Source organism: Trachypithecus francoisi, unplaced genomic scaffold (assembly GCF_009764315.1).
Source record: "Trachypithecus francoisi isolate TF-2019V2 unplaced genomic scaffold, Tfra_2.0 Lachesis_group5, whole genome shotgun sequence".
Taxonomy (NCBI): Eukaryota; Metazoa; Chordata; class Mammalia; order Primates; family Cercopithecidae; genus Trachypithecus; species Trachypithecus francoisi.
Window position 1 is genome coordinate 97,605,871 of NW_022681470.1, and position 13,257 is coordinate 97,619,127.

The 13,257-nt window shown below is 46.0% G+C and overlaps 1 protein-coding gene across 10 annotated transcripts in view; it reads right to left on the reverse strand.

The window, feature by feature from the left end:
* Positions 1 to 2,972: 2,972 nt before the first annotated feature.
* The window catches only part of PIP5K1A (phosphatidylinositol-4-phosphate 5-kinase type 1 alpha), a 53,346-nt gene continuing 43,061 nt past the window's right edge, over positions 2,973 to 13,257 (reverse strand). For 6 of the 10 annotated variants that reach the window (XM_033196354.1, XM_033196352.1, XM_033196353.1 and 3 more), the window contains 5 exons: positions 12,628 to 12,712; positions 10,098 to 10,244; positions 9,800 to 9,929; positions 4,725 to 4,821; positions 4,271 to 4,417 (listed from right to left, as the gene is read on the reverse strand). In XM_033196354.1, the coding sequence (XP_033052245.1) occupies positions 4,373 to 4,417; positions 4,725 to 4,821; positions 9,800 to 9,929; positions 10,098 to 10,244; positions 12,628 to 12,712 (504 nt within the window). In that variant the 3' untranslated portion in view covers positions 4,271 to 4,372. Of the gene's footprint in view, positions 3,766 to 4,269; positions 4,418 to 4,724; positions 4,822 to 9,799; positions 9,930 to 10,097; positions 10,245 to 12,627; positions 12,713 to 13,257 lie in introns of those variants that run through there. The other 4 variants (XM_033196356.1, XM_033196357.1, XM_033196349.1 and 1 more) reach the window with 4 other exon arrangements.

The following is a 13,257-nucleotide window of genomic DNA, read 5'->3' on the forward strand; positions in this document are numbered from 1 at the left end:
AGCTGGGACTACAGGCGCCCGCCACCTCGCCCGGCTAGTTTTTTTGTATTTTTTAGTAGAGACGGGGTTTCACCGCATTAGCCAGGATGGTCTCGATCTCCTGACCTCGTGATCCGCCCGTCTCGGCCTCCCAAAGTGCTGGGATTACAGGCTTGAGCCACCGCGCCTGGCCAATTTTTTGTATTTTTAGTAAAGATGGGTTTTCTCCATGTTGGTCATGTTGGTTCTCCATGTTGGTCGGACTCCCAACCCCAGGTGATCTGCTTGCCTTGTCATCCCAAAGTGCTGGGATTACGAGTGTGAGCCACCACGCCTGGCCTAATTTTTGTATTTTTAGTAGAGATGGGGTTTCACATTGTTGACCGGGCTGCTCTTTGACTCTTGGCCTCAAGTGATCCACCTGCCTTGGCCTCCCAAAGTGCTGGGATTACAGATGTGAGCCACTGGACCCTGCCAATCCTCTATTAATTCTGATGCAACTTTGTTAGTCTCTCAATTATTTTGTATCGCATCCTATTAGGGGCAAAAAATATTTCACGGTTCCCAATGTTGCCTCTAACTATACCTATTCCAATATTCTCACCATGATCTCTTCCTTGTTCTCAAAAACAGGCCATTTTCGTGCTGGAAGTGAAACATTCTCTAACACTTTTATCCCACATAACTGTTAATTTTTCCCCTTTATGTTCTGTGCCACCTTCAGACAGCTTAAGTAGCTGTCTCACATATAATACATTGTTTTTGTGTATTTGTGTTCCTCCTGGAAACTAGAAACGCTTGAAGGACAATTATTTCTTTGATCTCCAACTACTCCATGCATTGCTCATTAGCTGCTCTATAAATATTTGCAGAATGACCTTATCAAGATACGGAATAGTGGTATGAAAAGCAGCTGTGTTTGCTTAACTGCTTCTCTCCAAAGGTTCCCTATCTTCATGCCTCAGAATGAGCTTCACCGCCCCTACTTTTTTTTTTTTTTGAGACAAGAGTCTCACTCTGTCGCCTAGGCTGTAATGCAGTGGCGCGATCTTTGTTCACTGCAACCTCTGACTCCCAGGTTCAAGCAATTCTCCAGCCTTGACCTCCAAAGTAGCTTGGACTACGGCACACGCCACCATCCCCTGCTAATTTTCATTTTCAATAGACAGGGTTCTGCCATGTTGGCTGGGCTGGTCTCGAACTCTTGACCTCAGGTGATCCACCCACCTCCGTTTCCCAAAGTGCTGGGATTACAGGTGTGAGCCACGACGCCTGGCCCGCCCCTACATTTTTGTCTAGTTTCCCATCAAAGTAAAGGAACCTCAGCTCAACTTCACAAAAGAAAACAGCTAAAGAAAGCAATCTCTATGACCTTCTAAGAGTGACACCCTAGGGCCAGGTCAAGGGAATGAAAGGGAGGGAATCACTAAGGCCAGCAACCTCAAACTTACCTTTCCCACTGTCCCTCTCCTTTCTTGTTAAACCTGAGTAAAATGAGTTTTGAATCTCCAAATCCCTGTTAAACTGGGTTGCAACCTAGGCAAGAGACCTACAGTAATTCCCCTCATATTCATTCACTGCTTTTCCTTGTGAAGACAATGGGGTTGCTGAGGAAAAGGACATACGGACATAAAGCCTTAAGAGTGAAGCTGCAGTGTTGCAAGCTGGAAAGTATGCAGCCTTTGTTTAGGGCAACACGAACAAAACTGAGCCTGGGTGGTGGAGTAGGAGGGTGAGCAGATGGTATATGAAAAAGAATCAGAAGAAATAAGAGATCTAAATAACCGATTAAAGTTTATTACATTAAAACCATGTATCACTTTTATATTGTATTTGCCATTTCTGAACAATACAAAGTAGAGGCAAATAGTGACACTTCATAAAAATGTTGATCCCCCATTCCTTTCCCTAAGACCCAGCCCTCCCTCAAATATTCCCTCCCACCCCTAACAGAACTGTGTCCTTAATAAAACACTTAAATACATCATAAATAGTAAATTATGAAAAAAAAATAGCAAGAATTCTTTCCTTCTTGTAAAAAAGAACATGGCAGCAAAGACAGGCAGCCAGAAAATGGCCGGGGGTGTCTAATATAGACAGTTATTTGGGGTATGGGCTAACATATTATCAAGGCAGGGTGGGACAGAGAAGGGATAGAACAAGAATTCAACAATCTGCCTGAGATACCAGGCCCCCTTCTTCCCCTGACAAGAGTGGAAGAATCAGATGGAAAACCACAACTCTTGTAGATGGGGAGGAGAGGGTATATGTAGCCCCCATTTCCAACTTCCCTGCATGAAGACAGGGGGGTAGGACATATGGTACAGCAATGACCTCACCAAGGCAAGAATCTGCTGTCTCCCCATGAGTTTAAGAAAATATTACTGGTCTCATAGATACGGACTGCCTGATAAGAGAGGTGTCCCCTCTTTACCTTAGCTCCACAAACAGGAGAACACTGTTGGAAAAGATGAGAAGAGCAAAAAAATCTCCTTTGGAGAATGACCTAAAATTCACTTAGTAAGTCTTCACATTTAAAAAATCAACCAGAATATATTTCAAATTGCAAAACAGTAATAATTATTATAGCCTGGCAGTGAACAGGATCCTGCCTAGGAAGGGCTATAATCTCCCAGCCCATGGCTGCCTCCTGTTTTAACAAAAGGGGTAAAGATTACCCCATGTCCCACTCTCCATTCCTTCAGCCTTAAGAAATTCATCAAGAAAGGAGGAGCTTAAAGAGGAGCTGCTAGGCCCGGCACGGTGGCTCAAGCCTGTAATCCCAGCACTTTGGGAAGCCGAGACGGGCGGATCACGAGGTCAGGAGATCGAGACCATCCTGGCTAATGCGGTGAAACCCCGTCTCTACTAAAAACATACAAAAAAACTAACCAGGTGAGGTGGTGGGCGCCTGTAGTCCCAGCTACTTGGGCGCCTATAGTCCCAGCTACTCGGGAGGCTGAGGCAGGAGAATGGCGTGAACCCGGGAGGCAGAGCTTGCAGTGAGCTGAGATCCGGCCACTGCACTCCAGCCTGGGTGACAGAGCAAGACTCCGTCTCAAAAAAAAAAAAAAAAAAAAAAACAAAGGAGCTGCTTCTGGCTGAGCAATCACTACTCTTCTCTTCACAAACACCATGGCTCTTCTGAGGGAACCCTACGAATAGGCATCTTGTCAACACTTCTGGAGTTTTGATCTGAAGCTGGCTTGAAACTGTGTGCTGTGCGCTTTTTCCTTTTTTCAGGAAAAAAAAAAAAGAAGAAAGCTGGGAGGTGGTTAAACTCCCTTATCCCCCCAAAAACCTTTACAGAGATTACAGGGGTATTCTTCCAGGGATCAGGGAGAAATAACTAAGGTGGAGATAATGTGCCAGCTATTCTGTCCTGAGGAAACTAAGAGTCCAGTTCCTGGTCAAAGATGAGGGGAAAGAAAACTGCCAAGTACAGCAATCCCATTTCCAGCATGAAGAATGGGGGGTCTGAAAAAAATTCAATTGTGGAGGCCAAGGGTTAGCCAGTTGAAAATCCGTACCAGCCAACTCTGGAGTGGAGGGGATGCTTCGGTCCTCAACTGTCTGAGGCACTAATGCCCATTCATGAGGAAGGGGAAGGAGAGGAGGTTCTTCTTCAGCAAGAAGATGGAGGAGGAACTCCCCTCGCTTCTATTACACTCCTTTTTTGATGACCAAGTAGAAGAAAATTCAGCATTGCTGGGGCAAGGGCTGACACATCTTGGGATCACAGAGATGGCAGAATCTTGTTCCAGGTCTTCTGAGGCTTTGCGCTTACTGTAAAAGGAGAGTGTAAAGTTAAGGATGTGGAGTATGAGATTAAGCAGGGATGGAATTCAAGCGTTAAGAAGTTTCTATTTCAGCTTCAGCCTCCAAGTATCAGGTACAGAAGATTTTTTTTAAAAAACAAGATGGCGGCCGAGCACGGTAGCTCATGCCTGTAATCCCAGCACTTTGAGAGGCCACTGCACTCCAGCCTGGGGGACAGAGCGAGACTCAGTCTCAAAAACAAAAACAAAACAAACACGATGGCTGGGTGCAATGGCTCACATCTGTAATCCCAGCACTTTGAGAGACCAAGGCAGGCAGATCACAACATCAGAAGTTCGAGACCAGACTGTCCAATATGGTGAAACCCTGCCCCTACTAAAAAATACAAAAATTAGCCAGGCATGGTGGCGTAGGCCTGTAGTCCCAGCTACTCGGGAGGCTGAGGCAGGAGAACTGCTTGAACCCAGGAGGCGGAGGTTGCAGTGAGCCAAGATTGCACCATTGCACTCCAGCCTGGGCAACAGAGTGAGACTCCATCTCAAAAAAATATATAAATAAAAAATAAAAACAAAATAAAAAATAAAAAACAAGATTTAGGAGGTACCCAGATCCTCTAATCTTGCCAATTAACTTCCTGCTCCAGGCCATCAGTGACCCTCTTTTTTTTTTTTTTTTTGAGACGGAGTCTCGCTCTGTCGCCCGGGCTGGAGTGCAGTGGCCGGATCTCAGCTCACTGCAAGCTCCGCCTTCCGGGTTCACGACATTCTCCTGCCTCAGCCTCCCGAGTAGCTGGGACTATAGGCGCCCGCCACGTCGCCCGGCTAGTTTTTTGTATTTTTTAGTAGAGACGGGGTTTCACAGTGTTAGCCAGGATGGTCTCGATCTCCTGACCTCGTGATCCGCCCGTCTCGGCCTCCCAAAGTGCTGGGATTACAGGCTTGAGCCACCGCGCCCGGCCCAGTGACCCTCTTTATACCCTGCAAAATGTTCACCTCCCACACATCCCAGACACTCACATGGGTGAACTCTGACTCTGCAACTTCAAGCTTTTCCAAGGTTGTACTAATAGGCGAAAAAAACAGAAGCACAGAGAAAAAGAATTAGAAGACAATAACAAAGGACTCCCCTCTTAAATCTTATACTGCTTCTCTAATTTTCACTTCAGAATCAATTTAGAATTTGGAAAGAAGAGGCTAAAAAGCTACTAGATTTTGAAGCATACTGTTTTATTTACTTATTTTTTTGAGACAGTCTCACTTTGTCACCCAGGCTGGAGTGCAGTGGCGCCATCTCTGCTCACTGCAAGCTCCGCCTCCCAGGTTCACGCCATTCTCCTGCCTCAGCCTCCTGAGTAGCTGGGACCACAGGCGTCCACCACCACACCCAGCTAATTTTTTTTTGTATTTTTAATAGAGTCGGGGTTTCACCATGTTAGCCAAGATGGTCTCGATCTCCTGACCTTGTGATCCACCCACCTCGGCCTCCCAAAGTGCTGGGATTACAGGCGTGAGCCACCAAGCCCGGCAAAGCACACTGTTTTAATTAACTATATTTGGCTTCTTGAATACTATAAAACATTTCCCAGTACCTGCCCTCTTCTGTTTCAATCTCCAGATGTGGTAGGTACCCTCTAAGATTCCCCCCAATGATCCCTGCCTCCTGAGATCCATGCCATTGTGTAATTCTCTCCCCTCTTGAGTGTAGGCTGCACTTAGTGATTCTCTTCTCGTGAACAGAATGCGGCACAGGAGATGGAATGTCAATTTGGAGATTAGATTATAAAAATACCATAGCTTCTTCCTGGACTCATGCTCTAGCCCCTGCTTGCCTGCTCTGAGGAAATTCAGCTCCTATGCTAAGAGCTGGCTATGGAGAGGGCGATGTGACAAAGGAACTGAATACTGCCAACAACCATATAAGTGAGCTGAGAACCTGATCTTCACTCAGATAAGCTTTTGGATTAATAGCTTGACTGTAATCTCCAGAGAGAACCCGAGCCAAAGGCATCCAGCTAAGGTACAGAAACTGGGATAACAAATTTTTGCTTTCTTTTTTTTTGAGATGGATCTCACTGTTGTCCAGGCTGAAGTGCAGTGGCACAATCATGGCTCACTGCAACCTCTGCCTCCCAGGTTCAAGCAATTCCCTCACCTCAGCCTCCTGAGTATCTGGGATTATAGGCACGCATCACCACGCCTGGCTAATTTTTACATTTTTAGTAGAGACGGGGTTTCACCATGTTGGCCAGGCTGGTCTCGAACTCCTGGCCTCAGGTGATCCGCCCTCCTTGGCCTCCCAAAGTGCTAGGATTACAGGTGTGAGCCACCACACTCGGACTGAGATAACAAATGTTTGTTTTTGACAGCTAAGTTTGGGGGGTAATTTGTTACACAATAATAGATAATACAGATTTTTGTACCTGAAATTGAGGTGCTGCTGTAACAAAAATCTAAAATTTGGGGGTGGTGGCCCGGTGCGGTGGTTCATGCCTGCAATCTCAGCACTTTGGGAGCCTGAGGCAGGCAGATCACCTGAGGCCACGAGCTCAAGACCAGCCTGAGCAACATGGCAAAACCCCGTCTCTATCAAAAATACAAAAATTAGCCAGGCCTAATGGTGCATGCTTATAATCCCAGGTACTCGGGAGGCTGAGGTAGGAGAATCGCTTGAACCTGGGAGGTGGAAGTTGCAATAAACCAAGATAGTGCCACTACATTCTAGCCTGGGTGACAGAGGGAGACCCTGTCAGCGGAGATTGCAGTGAGCCAAGATTGTGCCACTGAACTCCAGCCCGGGCAACAGAGTGAGACTCCATCTCAAAAAACAAAAACAAAACATTGGGGGTGGCTTCGAGGAGCATTTTAGTGAAAAGTTAGTGTCCTGAATATGCTGTTTATAGAATTTTGGACTTAAATGGGGTTACCAGTGAGGGCTTAAACTGAGAAAAATTTTATTGGAAATTGAAGGAAAGGAGATCCTAGTAAGGTAGCAGCATAAAGTTAGCAACAATGTGATTTGTGATTATGTGAAAAGTAGAATATGTGCCTGAAGAATTGGACAATCTAGCTAAGGAGATTTCCAAGCCAAGTCCTGAAGGTGCCACCTGGTTTTCTCTTGATGCTTATAGTAAAATGTAAGAGAAGAGAAAGAAATTATGGGAAGGACTATTAAACAAACATGCCAGAACTTGATAGGTTTTGAAAATTCTAAGCCTCTCCAGAGAGCAAACGATGCTAAAATTTTTTTTTTTTTTTTTTTTTGAGGCGGAGTCTCGCTCTGTCGCCCGGACTGGAGTGCAGTGGCCGGATCTCAGCTCACTGCAAGCTCCGCCTCCCGGGTTCACGCCATTCTCCTGCCTCAGCCTCCCGAGTAGCTGGGACTACAGGCGCCCGCCACCTCGCCCGGCTAATTTTTTGTATTTTTAGTAGAGACGGGGTTTCACCGTGTTAGCCAGGATGGTCTCGATCTCCTGACCTCGTGATCCGCCCGTCTCGGCCTCCCAAAGTGCTGGGATTACAGGCTTGAGCCACCGCGCCCGGCCAATGCTAAAATTAAGAAATGACAGGCCACATACTGTGGCTCACTTTAGGAGGCAGAGGGAGGAGGACTGTTTAAGACCAGCCTGGTTAACACAGTGAGACATCATGTCTACCCAAAAAAACGAAAAAGGCTTTTGAGTAAGGATAAGCTCCAGGGCACTGCCAAGAAAATGTGGTCTAAAGATGAAGCCAAACGTGACTGTGAAACATTTCATTAAGACCTCAGAAAAACAAAAGGTATTGGTTCAGAGTAATGTCAGCCCTCAGTATCTGTGGGGAACTGGTTCCAGGACCTCTCCTTGAATATCAAAATACACAAGCACAAGTCTCTTACATAGATTGCATATAACTTATGCACATCCTTCATATACTTTATTTTTATTTATTTATTTTTTTGAGAAAGGGTCTTGCTCTGTCACCCAGGCTGGAGTCCAGCGGCACGATTTCGGGTCACTGCAACCTCTGCCTCCTGGGTTCAAGCGATCCTCCTGCCTCAGCCTCCTGAGTAACTGGGACTACAGGCACATACCACCACGCCTAGCTAATTTTTTTATATTTTTGGTAGTGACGGGATTTCGCCATGTTGCTCAGGCTGATCTGAAACTCCTGGGCTCAAGTAATCTGGCCGCCTCTATCTCCCACAAGTGTTGGGATTACAGGTGTGAGCCATCATGCCTGGCCCTCCATATACTTTAAATCATTCCTAGATTATTTATAACTAATGCAATGTAAATGCTATGTAAATAGCTGTTATATTGTATTGTTCAGGGAATAATGACAAGAAAATTCTGTACATGTTAAATACAGACACAACCACTGTAGGCCTAACTGTACAGTACATGTCAGCAACAACATAACATTTTCAGAATTTTTTTTTTTTATTATTTTTTCTTTCTTTTTCTTCTTTTTTTTTTTTAAGGGACGGGGGTCTCATTTTATTGACCAGGTTGGTCTCAAACTGCCTCAAGCAATCCTCCCACCTCAGCCTCCCAAATGGTGGGATTATAGGCATAAGCCACCACACCAGGCTCTCAAGTATTTTCAGTCCACAGTTGGTTGAATCTGGGATGTGGAACCTGTGGATATGGAGGGCTGATTGTGCTATTCAATCATACAAAAGGCTGTTCAAAAGATTGTTTCACAGATCCTTTCAACCGAAAAGCAGGGTCTGTAAGAAGCTTAGGTCTCATGAAGAAGATATTTATGAGTGTGGCTTTTGTCTAATGGAGTAAATCCCAAGGAGAATCACAGGAGGCCCACAAAATCTTCTGTATCAGTAGAAACACTGCCACCTTGGATAAAAAAGACAGAAACAGTACAAAATAAAGAGACCACTAGTTCCCCCAAAATTCTACTGGAAAGAAGCAGACTGAGAAAAGAACTCAGGTAAAAACACACTCTACCTTTGATGAAAAAGGAAGACTCAGAAGACAAAACCAAGAGTCTAGAGGGTAGAGCCAAGAACCATGGAGAATTATTCTGCTTTGAGGCCTAATAAAAGAAACTCCAACATTTCCTGGATTTTGGAACAGCTAATAAAATCAATGACTCCTTTTTGTGCCTCCCATTCTCCCCTTTTACGTACAGAAATGTGTATATTGGTTATCTAATGCCTGTCTCACCACTGTATGCTAGGTATAAGGGGAAGGAATAACTGTCTCTTTAGTTCCACAAGTTCACAGATTGAGAAGAACTGTACTTAAGGAGCTGTGCTTAAAGAACTATACCTGGGGTGCTCATCCAAACCTGGACCTAATTTAAGTAATAAAACTCTGGACTTTGAGCTAACGTTACAATGGCATGAGAGTTCTGGAGATCCTGGAAGGGGTCAGTTTATTTTGGACATGGAGGTATGTAAATTACTGGAGACCAGAGGGCAGACTATGACAAGCAGTTTCTAAGATGGCTCGCAATGATCCCTGCGCCTCCTGGTATTCACACCTATGGGTGTGAATCCCTTCCTCTTGAGTGTGGGCTGCATTTAGTGAACAGAATATAGCACAAGTAGTAGAATGTCAATTCTGAGATTAAGTTATAAGAGGCTACAGTTTCTGCATAGGCACATACTCTCTTGTTCACTGTCAGATAGGCCAGGTGCCATGTTCTGAGCTGTCCTATGGAGAAGTCCATGTAGCAAATAACTGAGGGAAGCCCCCAGACAACAGGCAGCAAGGAACTAAGGCCTTCAGTTCAGCAACCCACAAGGAACAGAATCCTACCCGTAACCACATAAATAAGCTTAGAAGCAGATTCTCCTATTTGAGCCTTCAGATGAGACCCCAGCCCTGGCCAACAGCTTAAATGCCACCTCATGAGAAATCTTGAGCCAGAGGACCCAGCTAAGCTGGGCCTGGATTCCTGACCCACAGAAAGTATGATATATGTTTGTTATTTTAAGCCATTAATCTTTGGGGTAATTTATTACGATGCAATCATATTATAGAGGTTTCCAAGGACTTGAAAAGAGAAGATTATATGGAGAAAGGGGCCAATAAACAAACCTTGTAGTTAGCATTTGCAAAGTCTCTCCAACTATAGGTGAGAAACTGGGGTCAGGAATAGGTGAGCCCTCACTGATTTCCTCCAAAGGTGGAGTCTGAGGTAAAACATCAGGACGACCAAGGTGAACGCCTAGAAAAAAGAAAGAGAAGATAGGGTATGGTAAATACAAGGAAAACTATGTAGCAGCTTGGCTTCCTGGATAGAAATGGGAGCAGAGGTCCTAGCCGGACAAGGTAAAGGCTCAGAAGGAAGGGACGGAGTACCCAATCACATGGAGACCCCAGCCATAGTGCTGACCTGGCTCCACTTCCGCCTTTGTCGTCACTTGTGCCTTGTGTTCCCCAGAGACCGATGGCTGGTAAGTAATGCAGGAGTTGCCACTGGAGCCTACTCGCCGAGAGAAAGATGAGCCAGACCGAAACTTTTTGGAAGGAGAAGGCTTCACTTAAAAAGGGAAAGAGAGAGCCTACTTAGCAACCACTACCAAGACATCCATACAAGTAAATTGCTAGTATCCCCAATATATACCCAAAGTTGGTCTGAAAAGTGAAAAGGCTAATGTCAACAAAGATGGGCTCTATGAATTACTATTCAGAGAACAAGGTGTTAGCTCACTTCACTTTCCAAGAGGCATAAAACCTAGAGGAAAGGAAACATATCCACACCTACCCCTCCAACATGGAGCCTTGACAGCTGCTCTACTTCCATCAGATGAAATGTACCCTAATGCATAATTCCTTTTTTTTGAGATGGAGTTTTGCTCGTTTGCCTATGCTGGAGTGCAATGGCGCGATCTTGGCTCACTGCAACCTCCGCCTCCAGGGTTCAAGTGATTCTCATGCCTCAGCCTCCTGAGTAGCTAGGATTACAGGCATGCGCCACTATGCTTAGCTAATTTTATATTTTTAGTAGAGACGGGGTTTCACCATGTTGGTCAGGCTGGTCTCGAACTCCTGACCTCAGGTGGTCTACCCACCTCTGCCTCCCAAAGTGCTGGGATTACAGATGTGTGCCACTGCCCCCGCCCACTTTTTCTTTTCCTTTTTTTTTTTTTGAGATGGAGTCTCACTCTGTCATCCAGGCTGGAGTGCAGTGGCGAGATCTCGGCTCACTGCAAGCTTCGCCTCCTGGGTTCAGGCCATTTTCCTGCCTCAGCCTCCCAAGTAGCTGGGACTACAGGCGCCCACCACCATGCCAGGCTAATTTTTTTTTGTATTTTTAGTAGAGACGGGGTTTCACCATGTTACCAGGATGGTCTCGATCTCCTAACCTCGTGATCCGCCCACCTCGGCCTCCCAAAGTGCTGGGATTACAGCACTGCGCCTGGCCTCCCTTTTCCTTTAATAGTATCCTATAGTAAAACCTGAGAAAGATAACTTTTTTTGAGATGAAGTTTCTCTCCTGTCACCCAGGCTGGAGTGCAATGGCCCTATTTCAGCTCACTGCAACCTCTTCCTCCCGGGTTTAAGTGATTCTCCTGCCTCAGCCTCCTGAGTAGCTGAGATTATAAGTGCGCACCACCACCCCGCTAATGTTCATATTTTTAGTAGAGATGGGGTTTCAACATGTTGGTCAGACTTCTCGAATTCCTGACCTCAGGTGATTCACCTGCTTTGGTCTCCCAAAGTGCTGGGATTACAGGCATGAGCCACCATGCCCGGTCAAGAAAGGTAACTCTTGGCCGGGCGCGGTGGCTCAAGCCTGTAATCCCAGCACTTTGGGAGGCCGAGACGGGCGGATCACGAGGTCAGGAGATCGAGACCATCCTGGCTAATACGGTGAAACCCCGTCTCTACTAAAAATACAAAAACTAGCCGGGCGAGGTGGCGGGCGCCTGTAGTCCCAGCTACTTGGGAGGCTGAGGCAGGAGAATGGCGGAAACCCGGGAGGCGGAGCTTGCAGTGAGCTGAGATCCGGCCACTGCACTCCAGTCCGGGCGACAGAGCGAGACTCCGCCTCAAAAAAAAAAAAAAAAAAAAAAGAAAGGTAACTCTTTCACTCTACATCTTCTTAGCACGTATGTGCCCAGCACTAAATAACTGACCTTGTATATTTATCATTTTGTAAAGATTGAAATGATTTTTTTCCTTATCTTTTTAAAATTTTTTGTAGAGATGAGGTCTCATCATGTTGCCCAGGCTGGTTCCAAACTCCCGGGCTTAAGTGATCCTCCTGCTTAAGTCTCCCAAAGTGCTGGGATTATAGGTGTGAGACACTGCACCCAGCCTGGTTTTTCCATATCCCTTAAGACTATCTGGCATGCCTAGGTCCCCTCTCCCTTGCCATGTGACTAATGATGCCTAATAGGAGAAGAAGGGAAAGAGAAGTTAGAATTTGCTGTGGTAGCAGCATGGAAGATTTGCAAAAAAAGAACATTGGCACTTTCTAAACAAGAAAGTTGAGGAAAGAGACTAATAACATGTGCTAAGCAGAAATCAGTAAATGCTTCTCTAACCACTTGAGATAGAGTAGAAGATAAAACAGAGATACGCAATGGTAACCTCATTGTTTATCTCTGTACATAAAAGTCTGGCTCTGCCTATCTCTGTGGCATGGATCCTACATCCACAACTACACTTTTTTTTTTTTTTTTTGTAAATCCCAGTTCCCCAGAAATGGCCCTCACCTCATTGACATACGCAGGAAGAACCAAGGGGGAAACAGCAACTTGGAAACGACTGTGACAGACTGACTAACACAAAGGATAAGAAATGGCTCTCATGGGATGTAGGTGGGAGGAGAGGCCTCTGGCGTTGGCAGCTCCCTACCAGAGGTAGGAGTTGCCAACTGGGCAGGAGTAGGCAGTCACTTGGTAGAAACCACTTACAGGGAATCTTCTTAAATACTGTGTTGCACATGAAGCGCTGGAACCGTTCAGCGTAGAAGCCTGGGCGATGCACTGAGACAGTGTCCTGCAGAGCAGAAGAAAGGCTATAGAGTTAGAGGGAGGCCCAGCAAGAGGACCTGTAGTCCAAGTGCCATCTTCCCCCAGACTGAGCCCCTAGCAGAAGGCTAAAACCCACAAATGAAATAAATGGAAAAGGCCGGGCATGGTGGCTCACGCCTGTAATCCTAGCACTTTGGGAGGCCGAGGTGGGCGGATCACCTGAGGTCAGGAGTTCGAGACTAGCCTGTTCAACATGGCAAAACCTCATCTCTACTAAAAATACAAAAATTAGTCAGGCATCGGTGGCCGGGTACCTGTAATCCCAGCTACATGGGAGGCTGAGGCATGAGAATCGCTTGAACCTGGGAGGTGGAGGTTCAAGTGAGCTGAGATCATGTTACTGCACTCCAGCCTGAGTGACAGAGCGAGACTCCGTCTCAACCCAGCACTTTGGGAGGCCAAGGTGGGCAGATCACTTTGGGGTCAAGAGTTTGAGACCTGCCTGGCCAACATGGTGGAACCCCGTCTCTACTAAAAGTACAAAAATTAGCTGGGCATGGTGGCGTGTGC